The 18,179-nt window shown below is 35.9% G+C and overlaps 1 protein-coding gene across 5 annotated transcripts in view; it reads left to right on the top strand.

Annotated features, from left to right (window-relative positions):
- LOC101686568 (C-type lectin domain family 1 member B) overlaps window positions 1–15,235 on the top strand; it is a 28,438-nt gene extending 13,203 nt beyond the window's left edge. For 3 of the 5 annotated variants that reach the window (XM_045073150.1, XM_045073151.1, XM_004779731.3), the window contains exons 3-8: window positions 2,347–2,447; window positions 4,105–4,185; window positions 9,961–10,107; window positions 12,202–12,353; window positions 13,790–13,911; window positions 14,581–15,235. In XM_045073150.1, coding sequence (XP_044929085.1) covers window positions 2,347–2,447; window positions 4,105–4,185; window positions 9,961–10,107; window positions 12,202–12,353; window positions 13,790–13,911; window positions 14,581–14,713 — 736 coding nt within the window. In that variant the 3' untranslated portion in view covers window positions 14,714–15,235. The remainder of the gene's footprint in view (window positions 1–2,346; window positions 2,448–4,104; window positions 4,186–9,960; window positions 10,108–12,201; window positions 12,354–13,789; window positions 13,912–14,580) is intronic. The other 2 variants (XM_013049559.2, XM_013049558.2) reach the window with 1 other exon arrangement.
- Window positions 15,236–18,179: the final 2,944 nt, after the last annotated feature.

The raw sequence follows: 18,179 nt of genomic DNA, 5'->3' as shown, positions 1-18,179 counted from the left end.
CAAACACAAACACTTAAGGTTCTCAGTTGAAAGGCTAAGGAGACATTGAGAACTGTGCTTTTAATAAGCTCTCCTACTTGATTCTCATACACGTAGTTTTTAAATACATTTTGAAAAAATTACATTAACACTTACTCCCTATGTGGCTTTTACTAAGTTACTCTGTTTCCTCATTTATGAAATGGGCTTAACATTACTATTTTACTCATAGGTAATAGCAAGGATCATTTAATATAGTATATAAAGCACTGAGCAGAGTATCAAGCATGTAATAAACACTCAATAAATATGCATTATTTTATTTGTTTGAGTACTAATACTCAAAGACACTTGAATCTTTATCTTATTTATCTTATTTTATACTATCAGTAAACAAGCATATTTTGGGGGACTGAGGAAAAATAACACAGGTACCTCAGATTCTGCTTCTACTTCAAATGTCTTGAGATCTTGTGTTTTCGGGGATAGTGTCATTATTTTACTGTTTTTTACTTGCTGATTTAGAGAAATGGAATAAGAATTAATAACTCAGAAACTCGTCCAAAAAACAACCAACCATGTCCCTGGACTTTCATGTTTTATTACCTACAAATGGAAAAACATATATTTATGCATTACTATATGGCACAAGTAAATTTCAAAGAATAATGTCTTAGCTTGTGGCAAAAATCCAATTAAAAAATGTTAACCAACCAACCAACTATGCCTACAAAGATTCTTTTTTCTGGTACTCATATCAAAGTCATCTTACACATGAAATCGGAATAGCACAGATTTTAATAGCACAGGCTCTGTGATCAGACCACCTACTTTCAAATACTAACTCTTCCACTTACTACCCAAGTGACTTCTCTGTTCTTCAATGTACAGTTAAGTTACAATGTATTCATAATAGTACTTACTTCACAGAGCTGATTTGAGAATCAAAGTAATTCATGTAAAAGCCTTTTGAAACAGCACTTGGAATGTAATGAATTATAAATAACAGGTGGTATGATCTAAAACATCAAAAGCAATAAAAGTAACATTAGTCCTTTATTGGGAGAGCCCAATGTTTCCCCCAAAGAAAATTATCAGAGAATATACTAAAGTAGAGAAAACTAGATCTTTCTGAGCTTGCTATTTAGCGCTGATAAAATTTGAGAGCCCCTGGAAATTATTGACAACTCATTAAACTTCTGTTCCTGTGCTCCCGACATTAGTCTTAATGCATATTTGATATGTTCCTTCCTCCTTTTGTCCTCAAGGTAGAAATAATTATATAAAGAAGGCCACAGAAAGTTACATCACATTGTTTTTCAGGTCAACATCTCAGGCCATTTGAAGTATTTGGAGACTTCACTGCATATTCTCCATGTACATCTTGAGAGCCTCTCAGCCCCACTCTGTGCCTTGGGAGGCAGAACTCAAATGAAAAGCACTATCTGGAGCAACTTTCCTCTGGTTTCCAGTTAATTTACCTATTGAGAAGTACTTGCAATAATCAAAGGGTGAAAGGAGAGAGTGGTCAGGGCACTAATTCCCTTGGCTCTCTCCTTACCCTGCCATGTTTGCCAAAGACTGCATGTTCTGTATCTGAGGTCATGGCCCCTATCAGATACCCTCCCCTTAACTCCTTGGGCCTAGGGGTAATAACATCCTTATGAATAATGCATACTTCACCTCCTCTTTCTGTTCGCATTAGTCTTTCTCTAAACTTTACAGACAGTGTCTTGATTCAAGGCTCTGAAATTACTCCTTGAGTGTGTCATTTGTTTTCCTTTGTTATAGACATCAATGATTGATCTAGCAAGATACTGAAACATGAGAGAACATTGCAATTTTGCAGATTGTTGATATTTGCAAACTATGACCTTTGGCCATGAAGACAAATGGCCAATACGTGAATGATAATTAAAATATCAAGTTTCTTAATGCTGTAGTTATAGGATGCGGCAGAAGTGGCCATCTATCCACTAAATAATTCATGCTTCTCATTTAGAGTACAGTTGTCATCAAATGTTTGCTAGCCAGGGAAAAATTACATTTATCAGGCCCAGCCTTTTACATCCAAACACGGGCATTAAGTTCGTGGATGTAGAACCCAGAGCAATAGTCTATTCTACCAGAGGCCATTTCAAGTTCAGTTTCTTTTCTCATTTCCTTCTTTAACAAGTTGTACTTTGGCCTAAACTTCATAAACTTCTACTTTCTAGATGAAGATGCACCTCTTGTATCCCTTAAACCCAAACATAGTTTCCCACTGATGTGAGAAGTAGTCAATTTCAGTTCTTTCACGAGCCTGCTTCTACCACAAGAGGAGTTGTTTGTCTTAGCTTCTCGTGTGGCCTGCCTTTCCTATCGCAGCATTTCAGACATGCAGGAGGAAGACGCATATGCCTCTCTTCAGTGGGATCCCCCAACACCAAGCCCTTACCAGAAACATCTGTCTTCCATCAAATATTCAGGTAACCATCTGATTATTTAGTCCAAGACTTTGAAGTTTCTGCTTTGTTTCCTGTTCTGGGATGAGCCCAAGGTGATTTTTCTAAGATAAGCCACATGTGCTTCTGATAACGTGCATTATATAATAGCATTAAAAAGTGAGGTGATGTGGAAGTGTAAGTAAAGGTGCAAAAGGGAAGGAACAATGGATTTGACAAGTAACATAGTACCTTTTCCCCTCTTTCCTGCTGGAAAGACAAAGAATTCCGGGATTTGGAAGACAAAGGGAAGAAATCCTATATATTTTTATTTTTTTATTATTTTAGGTCCTGCATAAAACGCCTTGAAAATTATCTAATAAAAACTAGGAAATAAAGAGAAAGCACAGGTTGAAAAACTGACAAAACTTAGCAACCTGGAGCTGTGTGCTATGGTGATCAGTTCTGCTGTTCTTTTTTAAGCTTTCTATTAGCTTCTTGTTATTATGATAACAAATTATCACAGACCAAGAGGATTAATACAATATAATTTATTATCTTACAGTTCTAGAGATCAGAAGTCCAAAAAATAGGTCTCACTGGGCAAGGTGTTGTCAGGGCTGCCTTTCTTCAAGAGGATCTAGCCAGGGGAGAATCCATTTGTTCGTGTTTTTCAGGTTCTAGAGCTGCATTTCTTCCTTCACTTGGCTCATGGCCCCTTTCTCCATCTTCAAAGCCAGCAACATTATGCCTTCAAGTTTCTTTCTGCTTCCTTCATCAGATAGCACCCTGATCACTGACCTCTCACTCATAAAGGCTCAGATAAAATAGGATAATGTCACCATCTCAAGATTCTTAACTTAATTACAGTTTAAAGTCTCTTTTTTGTCATATGAGGTAATATTTACAGGTTCCAGGGAGTAGGACGTGGGCATCTAGGACAGGAGCATGGTTCAACCTACCACATAATCCAAAGATCACTTTTATTTTTTCTCTGATTAGTGTTAACAATATAACAAGTCACACATTCTTTATCTTTCTTTCCTGAAGAGATGCAAAATTACCTGGTTGGAGGGGGTGGTATTCCTCATTCAAAATTGTATGTTTAAAAGAAATAGCTCTGAATCAATCGTGTTCAAGAGGTACAGAGAAGAGATGAGGAGATGCACCACAGTGTTTCTGCTTTCAAAAACGAAAGCCTGCATTCTGGTTTGCTATAGTCTCTAAAAGATCATTGGAACATGTAACTAGTTGGTAAGGTTAAGACCTCATGAAAGGATGAGAGGAGTAAATCACTTAGCCTATTGGATTTGACATCTTTCAACATCCAGGCTGTTCTGGGGTCCTTGGGTGATTCAGTCAGTTAAGCATCTCCTTCACTTCAGGTCATGATCAAGCCCCAAAGTCAGTAGGGCGCTCTGCTCAGCAGAGAGTCAGATTCCCCCTCTGTGTCTTTCCCTCCCCCTGCTTGTGCACTTGCACTCTCTCAAATAAATAAATAAAATCTTTAAAAATATATATATATTCCAAGTTATAACTTGCATTTCAAAAAGTTGGAATTATTTTCTCCAGTTACCATAGTTCCCATGGCGTCAAGGATTCTCTAGTAAGAATGCTCATTCTTTCACTGAGCCTAGTTTCACACTGACCCATCTCTTTCATCTTCTTTAACTCAGTGTCATTTTCCCTATGCCTTGTTCAGGAGCATGGTGTCTGGTGGTGGTGATTTCATGTGTTCTCTGCGTGGGCTCGGTAACAACCTCTGTTTTCTTGGGGATCAAGTGTAAGTACAAAAGCATATCTTTAAAATAATCTATATACATGTATTTCAAATACTTTATACACAATTATACATTACAAAAAAGAAGCCACTAAAAAAAGGTGTCAGGAGAAGGGGATAGATGGTGACAATGTCAGTGCTTACTTTTTGTTGTTGTTGGTTTTTTTTTTTTTTTGAAGTTGCCATTCCATGGACGTAGTACATATTAAACAATTTTTTAACTCCCAAAGCAAAAATTGGGTGAAGAAAATATTTTGATAAGGATAAAGAAAAGCTAGCCAGAAAGTAAAGTATTTAAAATTTTTAGTAATTTCTGGAAATTGTCTACCAGTAAAAGTTTTGGGTTTCTTTCGTTTTGTGTTAATAGTTATAAATACTTCTAAAACATTTAAATATTATTACATAAATGTAAAATATTTTTACCATTGGCTTTTGTTCAAGTATAGTGACTATACTATTGCTACCAAGCCAGTCTTTTGCCAGAGTCATCTCACACATTCTCAAAAACATTCTTAGGGCTTTTATTATGTAAAGCTAGTTACAGAAACAAGAGTTGTGTTAAACAGGAAGCAGCTGGTTCACTTCAAATTTCCTAACTAACTGCTTATCCTTGCTAGTTATAGATTATATTACAGACAGCAGATTTTAAGTTATAAATATCATGTTTAATTTTTAATAATTGTATCATCTTAATCATCATTCCATTTCAACGAAAAATGTTAAATGTTTTCTCTGCAAAAATTTTCAATGTAAGGGAAAGGTAAATACTAATATTTAAATTATATATATAACACCACCTATGATGTATATAATCTATTATACATAGTAAAAAAAGGACATGTTTCTGACAGAGTAAAGAATGAAATCTATATCCTATTTAAAATACCATGATATCAAAGTAATGAATGGGTTAATTTACAAAATTAGTCTTTTTTTTTAAAGATTTCATTTATTTATTTGACAGACAGAGATCACAAGTAGGCAGAGAGGCAGGCAGAGAGAGAGGAGGAAGCAGGCTCCCTGCTGAGTAGAGAGCCCAATGTGGGGCTTGATCCCAGGACCCAGAGATCATGACCTGAGCTGAAGGCAGAGGCTTTAACCCACTGAGCCACTGGCTTTAACCCAGGCGCCCCACATAATTAGTCTTATATACTATTAAAAGTGCATCCATAGATATCTGACAATAAAATAACTGATAAAAATCAATGATGCTACATTGATATAAAAGAATACACTGCAGTAATTTAAAGAAGTCTTCTAGAACTATTGTTACTAACATGGAGATATGGTTATGCAATATTTTACCATGAAATAAGCAGATTAAAAAGTCAATTATGGAAAAATATAGTTTTATAACAATTGTATGTAAAATAGATTTTTTCCATACAAATATGGAAAAAAGTTTCAATAGATATAAACTAAAGTTAACAACTGTTATTTGAATGGTAGTTTTAAATGTAAGAAGTAATTTCTTGCTTTCTTTCTACTATTTTGTTTTTTTTTCCTACCATATGACCTATACTAATTAACTTCTATTTTAAAAAATCTATAGTGAAAAATAATTTCTATAAAATCAGATTTTTCCAATTGTTTTTACTAGTCTTTTTTGTTTTCCTTCTTTTTTAAAAAAGATTTATTTATTTATTTGACAGAGAGATCAAAGGAGGCAGAGAGGCAGACAGAGGGAGAGGGGGAAGCAGGCCCCTTGCTGAGCAGAGAGCCTGATGTGTGGCTGTACCCAGGACCCTGAGATCATGACCTGAGCCGAAGGCAGAGGCTTTAACCCACTGAGCCACCCAGGCGCCCCTCTTTTTCATTTTCTTAATCCAACAATTAGATGTATCATATAACATCATATAATAAGTGCTTTTATTTGGGGGCTTTAAAAACATTTGTCTTACAATTCCCTAAGTAAATATATTGTTTAATCTATATTCCTCACTTTTTACAAATTTATTACAAGCCCAAAACCAGTAAAGGTACATTGCTTCCCATATAAGGGGAAACTAAAGAGAAGTATCATTTCCCTTTCTCCAGTTTTATTACAGTTTTATGTAGTACAACCTTTTCAGATAGTAATAAACAAAACAACAACAACCTCAAGAATATAGTTGATCTAGAAAAAGTTCATCAAAATTCAAAATTTTAGAATAATACTTCAAATTCCTAAAAGGAAATCTCCAAACATGCCAGATTATAAATAGAATAAAATAAATAATATCGAACTCTTACTTCCCACTCTGGTTACATCCAGCCTTTTGCTAAGAAGGAGCATAACCCAAGCCACTAGCAGCTGGAATTACTTGAATTATCCACAAGTGGATAAGACATGACCATCTATTGTCCATAGCTCCTGAGCAAAATATAGAAAAGAGAGAGAGTCCTAGAGCATATTGAAAAGATTAGTATAAGTGTAATAGTAGACCTCAAAGTAGAAGATAGAATTAGAAAAAAGTAGTATTATTTTAAAGCTTACTGGATGAGTTGGGTTATGGACATTGGGGAGGTTATGTGCTATGGTAAGTGCTATGAAGTATGTAGGCCTGATGATTCACAGACCTGTACATCTGGGGCATATAATACATTATATGTTAATAAAAATAATTATATTAAAAAGAAAAAAAAGCAAGATATTTATATAAAAAAAAGATTGACTGGATGAATATTTTCCAAAATTGATTGAAAACATTGTTATAGGCTCAAAGAAAATCAATATCCATATTAAGAAAAATATTTAATAGACTAGGAATAAATACTGTATAAAATAATTTTTAAGAAGAACTGACTTGGGGGTCAGTTCTGGATGACTCAGTGGGTTAAGGCCTCTGCCTTTGGCTCAAATCATGATCCCAGGGTCCTGGGATCGAGCCCCATATTGAGCCCCACATTGGGCTCTCTGCCCGGCGGGGAGCCTGCTTCCCTTCCTTTCTCTCTGCCTGCCTGTCTGCCTACTTGTGATCTCTGTCTGTCAAATAAATAAATAAAATCTTTAAAAATAAATAAATAAAAAGAACGGACTTGGGGCATTTGGATGATTCAGTTGGTTAAATATCTGCCTTCCACTCAGGTAATGACACTGGGGTCCTGGGATGGAGCCCTGCATCGGGCTCCCTGCTCAGTGGGGAGCCTGCTTCTCCCTCTTTCCCTACCTGTACTCTCTCTCTGTCAAATAAATTAATTTTTTAAAAATATTTTTAAAAAGAACTGACTTAAAAACCTTGTTAGACTTATAAGGAAAGAACTCTAAAATAATATGAAAATGGGAGGCCTGGCCTTACCAAATATTGAAATAATGAAGACTATGTGGTACTGACCTAGGAATAGATAAGCAGGTGGATTGAATATCATGAAAATAATAGAAATATATCAAACTAGTTTATTGAAAATTAGAGTAAGCTAAAGATGGCAATTAAAAGAGAATGAGAAAGGGGTTATTCAGTATATGATTTGAGACCACAATGTCGCCATCTGGGGGAAAAACTTGGAAGTCATACCTCATAAATTCCAACAAAATAAATTCCAGCTACATCAAAATATGAAAGTGAAATATATTTGTAAAAAGTATAATCTCAGGTGTAAGATTTTTGCTCAAAATGACCCCAAAATCATCTGATGTATGTGGGGTAAACTACCACAAACAAAGTCAAAAGACACACTGGGAAATGCGTTAGCTATTCTTACCCATTAAATGTAAGTGCACTAACACATCAGTTAAACTAAAGATTGGTTGCTAAAGAAGATTCCCAGAACCTGAAATGACAATGCTTACAAATTTATAGTTTATTACAAGAAAAAGATGCAGTTTAAGAACCACATTAAAGTAAGGGTATAGTCTGGAGAGTCCAGGTACAGAGAAGTACTTTGTCCTCCCTCTGTAACTATTTTCTCAGGACACAATTTCTCTCGAGTCAGGAACCACTGATGTGTATGTGCACTAAACACTCTGGTAGCAGAGAGCCCAACATGGAGTCTTGCTTGGTAGTTTTTATATTATGCTGACCACATCAGCATATTTCTTTCTTTCTTTCTTCTTCTTCTTCTTTTTTTTTTAAGATTTTATTTACGTGTTTATTTATCAGAGAGAGAGAGAGAGAGCATAAGCAGAGGGGAATGGCAGGCAGGCAGAGGGAGAGTCAGGCCCCCTGCTGAGCAAGGAGCCTAATGTGGGACTTGATTCCAGGATGCTGGGATTGTGACCTGAGCCCAAGGCAGATGCTGAACCTATTGACCCACCCAGGTGTCCCCACACAAGCATATTTCTTCCAGGTATCCAGCTTAGATAGCAGAGCCTGCTCAGGACCTCATTGTAACCAGGGGCAAATCATCAGTCACGCGGCATCAGCAAACAATGCTGACAAGCTAGTATCATCTGACCAAAAAGTCCTCAGACTAATGATTATAAAGCTACGCTATTCATCAGTATACTTCACACCTTGTCCAGAGGTCAATGCCAGGCAGGAACTTTAGAAAACTAACAGGCAGGAACTTAGAAACACTATGCAGGCTGATCCCAGTCCTGCTCCAACGAATTCTCACAGCACAGTATCTTTATTGTATAAGACAATAACAAAAAGACTAAAAACTCAATGAAAAAATTATGTAATTACATATAATTATACAGTTTATAGAAAAGGAAATGCAACTAACATTTCTATGTATGAGAAAAAGTTTCAACACCAAGCATAAAAAGGGAAATGCAAATTCAAATAATATTGAAATAACATTTGCAACAACTTATGTGGAGGGTAATTTGGAAATATCTAATACAATTTAAATGTAAATAAACTTTGACCTAGCAACTTTTCTTAAAAATATATTTACATATGTCTGAAATTATGTGTGACTAAGGTTCTTTATTATAGTATTTATTTTTGGAACACCTAAGGATTATAAGTAATCTAAAAGTCAGTAGGGGGGCACCTGGGCAGCTCAGTGGGTTATGCCTCTGCCTTTGGCTTGGGTCATGGTCTCAGGGTCCTGGGATAGAGACACACGTCGGGCTCTCTGCTCAGTGGGGAGCCTGCTTCCCCCCTCCCCTCCGCCTACCTCTCTGCCTAGTTGTGATCTCTGTCAAATAAATAAAATCTTAAAAAAAAAAAAGTCAGTAGGGAATGACTAACATAAGTCAATTGAATCTGGTAAAGTTAGAATGAAAGATCGAGAGAAGCTCTTTATACAGTGAGATGGAATTATGTCTAAAATCTATTTTAAGTGGTAAAATATAAAATATGAAAATGTGAAAAACCGTATACATAGATCATTACTGTTTCTATAAAGAGGGAGCATTTTATATTCATTCACTTGAAAAATTCAGAATATGTGTGGAAGAATTAAAAAGAAATGGGTAAATTGACTGTGCTGGGGGAGAGGAGTGGGGTGCATCTGGAAGGCAAGGGGGTTTTTTGCTCTGTATCCTTTGAAGTTTTTTATTCTTTTTTTTAAATTAAAAAAATTTAAGATTTTACTTCTTTATTTGAGAGAGAGCACAAGCAGGGAAGAGGGACAGAGGGAAAAGGAGAAGCAGGCCCCCTGGCAAGGGTTAGATCCCAGGTCCCCAGGATCAAAACGTGAGCTGAAGGTAGAGGCTTAACTGATGGAACCACCCAGACATCCCAAAGTTTTGATGCTTGAACATTGTAAATTTTAAACAAAACCTTAATGCAAATTGAAGTCACAAAAATAATAATTTGTAGTTGTCCTTAGTCTATATAGAAGAATTACTTTGTTCTAATTTGTCAGTATTTTTAATTGAGAATTATTGTCATTTATCATTTGAAGTGTTCCAGGTGTCCACTATTGCAATGAAGCAGCAAGAAAAACTCATCCATCAGGATAGAGAACTGTCGAACTTCACACAATGGAAGAGAAACCATAACCTTCAGATGAAATGTTGCCAAACCTTGAGGCAAAAGTCTTTCAGTTCAGGTATTGATATAAAATCAGCTTTCGCTGTGCAGATACAAATGCAGGCACCAATTCCTCAAAAGAAACAGTGACACACATTTCATTGTCTGTAAAATTGCAGACAGGATTTTAAAATTAGGAGGGACGTAATTTTGATCCACACTCCAGTTCAATTTTTTAAAATATATATTTATATATTTCATTAGTATGTGAAAAATACTGAGGTCTCAAGAAATGCAGATTTAGAATCATACAAATTTCAAAGGGAAATGTTAGGATTAGCAGATTGATTTTTTTTTAAAGATTTTATTTATTTAGTTAATAGAGACAGCGAGAGAGGGAATGAGAGAGGGAACACAAGCAGGTGGCTTGATTCTAGGACTCTGGGGATCATGACCAGAGCCAAAGGCAGATGCTTAAAGACTGAGCCACCCAGGCATCCCTGGATTTTTTTTTTAAAGCAGCACTTATCCAATCACTCAAAGTTTTAAGTATATTTTTATTTATAGTTCTAAATTCTTCAATATGCTTAGTTTAAACACTACTTTAGATTCAAATTTAGATATCTCTTTGAGAAGAAAAATCATTTTTTAAAAATCAGAGTATTTACCGTAACATTATAACAATGCAGGGTTCAACTGTTTTTAAAAATTCTATAAAGTTACTTCAGTTTTTATCTTTTACACCTCTTACTAGAATCTTAAACCTAAAACTGTCTTATTTCTATGTGTGGTATAGTTTGTCATGTATTCTGTGGCTACTTAATTGACATTAATTATCCCTATAGTGGATATCATTTAAATTATCACCAATAAGAGAGCTCAAAACCCCACCTCCTGGCTGAAATTTAGTCAAATAAATGTTTACAGAATCACTGGGTGCCTAACAGTGTTTTTAAATATAACAGGCTTTGGCAAGCATGAATTACCCCTCCCTCTGAGCCATTAACCTTAAGACAATGGTAATAACCATTTTGGGGAACTACAAATCTAATATGTCCTCCAAAATTTCAGCTGCTTTTGTCAGCACCAGTCTTGCTGTAACACTAGTCAAGACATTGATTAGCATAGATTACAAACAAAAGATATTGAGAAGCTTTAAATAACTCAACTGTTGGGCCCTGGACACTGATAAAAAAACTATTTGTGACCTTAAGTAGAAGGCCTTTCTGTCGAAACTAGAGTTCTGGAAATTTCAGTGTCTTTCCCTCTGTGCAAGAAACACTTGGTCAAGTTCTTGCTTTTTATTCCCCCTTTTATAGTCTAGAGCACAATTCTTTTGTGAATACCTTCTTTCTTAAGACAGCTTTCATAAAACTGATTAAACAATATGGCTTACTTCTAAGTTACATCCAAGTCCTGAAAGAGTTTATTGGTCACTTATGATTTTCTTTAATTTTCCTCACCCACATATTTTCAAATCAGTCCTGAAAGTACAATGTTTGTCCTGTCCTTTCTTTTTTTTTTTTTTAAGATTTTTATTTATTTATTTGACAGAGAGAGATCACAAGTAGTCAGAGAGGCAGGCAGAGAGAGAGGGGGAAGCAGGCTCCCCGCTGAGCAGAGAGCCTGATGCGGGGCTCGATCCCAGGACCCTGAGATCATGACCTGAGCCGAAGGCAGCAGCTTAACCCACTGAGCCACCCAGGCGCTCCGTTCTGTCCTTTCTATAGGAAACATTTTCATGTTTAACTCTCAGAATTTACACATCAACTTGAAACTTATTATCAGCTTGCCTAGTGGTCCAGTATATATTCCAACTAAATTGTGCCAGTAAGAGTAACAGACATGAAACAATAAGCAAATAATGAAGACTATACATAAGATAAGCTTAAAGAGGGGAAAGATTTATAAAAATAGAATAATCAGCTCAATTGTATAGAAGAGCAGCCATTTGGGATAAGATATTCTGAAATTAATTTTATCTTAAACTAATTCTTACAGACCTATTGCAGTTGGAAATATATAAATCTTTCCATGGTAAGGACCAATTTATCTGACCCATTTGGTTACAATGTTCAGCTTCACTGGGGGTGAGACAAAGGTTTCCTTTGAGGAGATGCACTATTAATATTTTTATAATAACTTTAATAAAGTAAAATGTTTCTATTCAAAGCCCATAACTGCAACCCTTGTCCAGACAACTGGATTCAGAATGGAGGAGGTTGTTACCGTGTCTTTGAAAACTGGAAATTTTGGCACACCAGTAAAGAGGACTGTTTGAAGGAGGGTTCTAATCTTCTACAAATAGACAGCAAAGAAGAAATGGTAAGCACCCTCTTATGGTTTCATATCATTCTGAAAATACCCTGATACACATTAAAAGAAAGGGCTGATTCTAATTAGACATGATTTCTTAATATTCTGTAACAAAACTATATTTAATATATATTATAAGGGTTTAAAAGAGACAAAGTAGGAATTACCGAGGTTTGTTTTCCTTTAATTGGACAAACAAACATACAGGAAATTATCCAGATTAAGGGAAATATATTAGTTGTATGTCCCTTTTTAATGAAAAAGGAGAGGGGGTAAGGAGAAAACCATTTTGTTGCTTGTTAATCCACTCTAAGATATACATATATTATAATTTTGTATATGTTTCAAATTTGTTATTTTCAGCGCTGTAGGGAAGGGTAACAACCATTAAATTTTGTTATTAAAAGAAAAGCAAAAGTATAGAAAGGGAAGTGATGTCACGAAATGGTGAGGTCTATAAGAATAAGCATTTGGTAAACGAAATGTTTAATTGGCATTACGTCTACTTTACTAACATCTTAACAAGCAAAAAAGAGTTTTCCTGAAATCATTTTACCCCTAAATGTGTGAGAAATAGAATATACAGTTACACATTTCTGGCCCTATTAAAAATGTATGCTTGCTATACTCAATAATTAAAGTTCATTTTTCAAAAAAATAATTACAGAACAATTTAAGGGCACATTAAGGGGGTGCCTGGGAGGCTCAGTGGGTTAAGCCTCTGCCTTTGGCTCAGGTCATGATCTCAGGGTCCTGGGATCAAGCCCGGCATCGGGCTTTCTGCTCAGCAGGGAGCCTGCTTCACTCTCTCTGCCTGCCTCTCTGCCTTCTTGTGATCTCTGTCTGTCAAATAAATAAATAAAAGTCTTTAAGGGTATGTTAAGGATATGCAGTAAACTGAGGCAACTTGGACTTACAATAATTATAGGTTTATACTATTTTTTCTGTGCAAATTTGGTGACAAAAGGCAATAATGTTTTGTTTTGTTTTGTTTTGTTTTTAGAGGAGCAATGATGTTTTTTTCTGACAAAATACGCCTATAGTTAATTTGCCTCTGGAATATCCTAAACTATTTCTCATATTGAAGTATACTGGGAAAAAAATGATCTATGTGGTCTATGATGTCAAGGATGTTTTTACTTTTCCTGATAATGAGTTTCAGTATAACACCTTGTTTTGACATATATTATCTGCCAAACTCTGAATCTGTTAAGATTATTTTAATACCAGACGCCTATTTTCTGTATAGTCCTTAATACCACACTTATTAGATGGCAATTAAAAAAAAGTCTATAAAAGGTATCACTTCTTTTAAAACCCTCTGTCTTGGTCTCCACCTCTCAAGTTCCCATTTCTGTCTGTCTAGGCAAAATGCCACACTTTATATTTCATGATAGTTTGCTGTTGTTTTCCCCTCAGTTCACTGTTAGGTCTGTTTCTTCTAGGACTTTATCACTGACAGCCTGAGTAATGTCAAGAAAGGCTATGATTACTGGGTGGAGCTATCTCATGATGGACTCAGCCGACCGTGGCTTTGGAAAGATGGCTCCCCTCCTTCACCTTCCCTGTAAGTGTCTGAGAGAAATAGTACAAGAAAAAGAAGAAACATGAGGGAATTCCAAATTTTATTTTATACCTCAGATTTTCTCCAAAAGACATAGTCAGCATGATAATTACACAGGCTTTTGATTGCTATCAAACCTGAGGCTTCCAAGTCTTTCTACTCCTTGGCCATGCTGCCATAAAACTCTAGCACATTCCCATCAAAACCTGAGAATCATTATACTTATGAACAGTATAATTATCACAGATGTTTCCTGTGTATTATTTAATGGCTAGTGAGTGCTCAGGGAAAGAAATTGTCGTAAGTATTAAGACATTTCCTTATTAAGCTTTTTACTTTTATTTATTTATTTTTCCCTATTAAGAGACTTAGATAGAGCTAGGGAGATTAGTGAACAGAATTAGGTGCTTTCGTATTTTGAGAATTAAGTCAGTAAAGAGATCCTAAGTTAGAGCCTATTTTTGTGGATCTATTTCCTTTAATATGAGGGGCTTTTTATGTTAACATTTTTATTGAGCAAAAACATCTCTATTACTGAAGAAGGAGGGTGCCACAGGAGGGTACCATATTAAAACAAACGAAACAAAAAGCTACCCACCTCTCATCATTACCCACAAGAACAACACTGTAAGCCCCCTACCTAATGTCAGATTCACTGACTTGCTTCTCCAGATCGCCAGTACAGACTCTCCAATCAACTGACCAGCTCTGTGGATATCTCAAGGACAAGTTCCTTTCTTCCACTAACTGCAGCAATTGGAAATATTTTATCTGTGAGAAGTATGTGTTAAGATCCTCTATCTGAAAGAAATTGTACCAGGAAAAATCTATTATGATAGTTATGTTGAACAGGACATTGGAAAACCTGCCACAAAATTCCATAAAGCAGATGCAGAAGTGAACCTAGATGTGGGCTATGATAACACTTTCCTGGGACTCAAAACCTATCTCTATACTTACACTTGGCAATTTTCTTCAATACTTTCCAGAACTTCAATTGACATTGTTTAAATTGCCAAGAATAGAACCGATTTATAGCTTCAAAGGACAAAATCCTGAAAGGTTGAAAACAAACTGAAGAAAAATAATTTCTTTGTGCTTTCTTTCTTTCCTTTTTTCTTTCTTTTTTTTTTTTTTTCCTCATCTAGAATGACTATAAACTCCACACAAAAACCTATAAGCCACTGGGGGGTGGAAATGTATTTCTAGCTGACTGGTTTTTCTTTTTTCTTTTCTTCCTTTTCTTTACTTTCTTTTTTTTTCTTTTCTCTTCTCTTCTCTTCTCTTTTCTTTTCTTCTTCTTCTTCTTCTTCCTCTTTTTTTTTTTTTTTGGATGTTGTTCTTTTCTTTTTAAATAAATAAATAAATGTGAAAAATGTGGTCTTTTAAAGTCTCTACCTGTCTATACATTTTCTGTTATCCATCTGGTAGGATGGTCGGACAGAGATATGGATTTTCAAATTAGAAGGAAGGCAGGCAGCTATCTGCTGCTAGTAAGACAATACCTTTTTAGGACTGCGGAATTCTACTGGACACGTGAACCACCAGCTCTTCATATAAGTGGAAGGAATAGCCAGGCTGCCAATACCAGTGCATCTCCAGCAAAAGACAGCTGTGAACTCTCTTCCTCCCTCTCACTAACCATCCTCACCACTCACAAATCAAAGGGCTCAGGTTTGGACTCTCAAGGTTAACACTCAAGCACTTTTTTTCTTAGTTTTTTATTTTAATTCCAGCATAATTAACACACAGCATGATATTAGTTTCAGGTGTACAATATAATGATTCAACAATTCCATACATCCCCCAGTGCTCATCACAAGTAACCTCCTTAATTTCCATCATTCATTTCACCCATTCCCCTTACCCACTTCCCCTCTGGTAACCATCAGTTTGTTCTCTGTAGTTAAGTGTGTTTCTCGGTTTGTTTCTCCTTTTGTTTTTTCCTTTGCTTGTTTGCTCATGAAATTCCACATATGAGCTAGATCATATGGTATTTGTCTTTCTCCGACGTGTTTCACTCAGCATTATTCTCTTTAGTTCCATCTGTGTCATTGCAAATGGCAAGATTTCATTCTTTTTTTATGGCTGAGTAATATTCCAATGTGTGGTGCGTAGTGTGTGTATGTGTGTGCACGTGCATACGCGTGCGGGCGTGTATCACCTCTCCATCCATTTATAATTGATGGACACTTGGGCTGCCTCAATATCTTGGCTATAGTAAATAATGCTGTAGTAAATAGGGGTGCATGTAACACTTTGAATTAATGATTTTGTATTTGGGGGGTAAATATCCGGTAATGTGATTACTGGATTGCAGGGTATTTCCATTTTTAAAGGTTCTGAGGAATGTCCATACTCTTTTCCATGGTGGCTGCGCCAGTGTGCATTCCCACCAACACACAAGCGTTCTTTTTCTCCACATCCTCACTAATGCTTGTTGTATCTTGCTTGTTGTTTCTTGAGTTTTTTTTTTTTTTATTTTAGCCATTCTGACAGGGGTGAAGTGATATCTCATTGTGATTTGGTTTGCATTTCCCTGGTGATGAGTGATGTTGAACACCTTTGCATGTGTCTGTTGGCCGTCTGGATGTCTTTGTTTGAGAAGTGACACTGCAACACTTGCAACTATATCTCTCTGTGTCTCAATTTCTTCATTGTAAAATAATAATAGAATTTATTTCAAAATATTGTTTGAAGATTAATGTATGAATATATGCTAATAGCTAATAGTGCCTTCTTAGAGTTTGATGCTCTATCAGTGCTCACTTCTATTATCTGGAGTAAATCACCAGTCATCTGTAGGCATCTAGAGATGTAGACCAGATAAAAATGACCCTTTTTCCTGCTCATGTTACAGGAATATTGAGAAGGTAAAACTTAAATGTAAAATGTCAGCAACTGTCTAGACAGAATATCTGTTTTAAAGTTAATGAATCTCCTCAAATGAAGTTATAGACAATCTGTCTCTTAGGTCTGAAGGCTCCTTGGACATAGATTAGCTTTTCCCAAGAGACAGGAGATATGAAAATATCTTACGATCCACAAGAAGAAAAATTCACTAATTATTATTATATTACTTTTCTACCACTTACCATCCTTAGAATAACTTACTACATGGTAAATTCTCATTCAATACATGTTAAATTCAATATAATTTTATTTAATCTTTTGATTCTTCACAAGGAGTAGTTGAACTACATTGGAGTCTCATCTTTCTTTTTGATAAAGGACACCACTAAAATAAAGTAAAATAAAACCCAACTCATGGAGATAGTGGAAATCATTTAAATGAACCCAGAAGTCTATTTTAAAAAGGTGACCTTTGAAGGATTAGGTCCTTTAAGGGTGGGAAGGGCATGTTTTCGTGTTTTTATTTTTGTTTTAATTTACCTTTGACCTAGAGTTTAAATAGTGGGCCTTTCAGTAAAAGGGATTTTTCTAATTTTCTGCTGAACCTAGAGAAAGAAAACAGCATGGAAAACAGTATAAGTTGAGTCTTGTGTTTGGTTTTCACAGCTGACAGCTGGCAGCTGAATGTAATAACTTGGAATGAAGGAGAAACAATAACAATTTTTAGTAGTAAAGACTGTTTGTCTTCAAGATTCTTCAGAGTATTGTCATGGGACTATGTTTAGAGAAAGGATAGGAAGCATTTAATAACTCTTTTAAGAAAAAGTACAATGAAGCAAAAGGCAAACATCCTTTGGTTGATGTCATCCCATCAACATGTGACGTAGTCTCTGCAGGTCAGAATTTTATCCACAGTGCAGCTGCCATAAAACTCCTACAAATCTCCTCTGTGGCAATGAGTGGTAGATTTTTTTTTTCCTGCAGGTTGCTTTTGGTCCAAAATATCAAGATATTTTTCTAGCCACTGGTAAGACATTGGGCCTTAGCACGGGGATGACAAATTTTAGTTCTTGGTCTCACCAATAATAAATTGGAAAATTTTGACCCATTTCACTGAGATCCAAGACAGCTTTAAAAAGGGGGGAAAAGGGGGGCCTGGGTGGCTCAGTGGGTTAAGGCCTCTGGTCTCGGGGTCCTGGGATGGAGCCCTGCATTGGGCTCTCTGCTCAGCAGGGAGCCTGCTTCCCTCTCTCTGCCTGCCTCTCTGCCTACCTGTGATCTCTCTCTCTCTGTCAAATAAATAAAATCTTCAAAAAAGGAGGGGGGAAGGGGAAAGGAAACAGAAAACTGTCCTACCAGTGTGAAGAAGTTTTTTTTTTTGCTACGGTTAAACTACAGTTAAGTGTGTAAAAGAGAAA

The sequence above is a fragment of the Mustela putorius genome, unplaced genomic scaffold (genome assembly GCF_011764305.1).
Source record: "Mustela putorius furo isolate JIRA1106 unplaced genomic scaffold, ASM1176430v1.1 tig00537227_pilon_pilon_pilon, whole genome shotgun sequence".
Classification (NCBI taxonomy): Eukaryota; Metazoa; Chordata; class Mammalia; order Carnivora; family Mustelidae; genus Mustela; species Mustela putorius.
The sequence above is the reverse complement of the archived record's forward strand: the minus strand, read 5'-3'. Positions and strand labels throughout refer to the sequence as shown.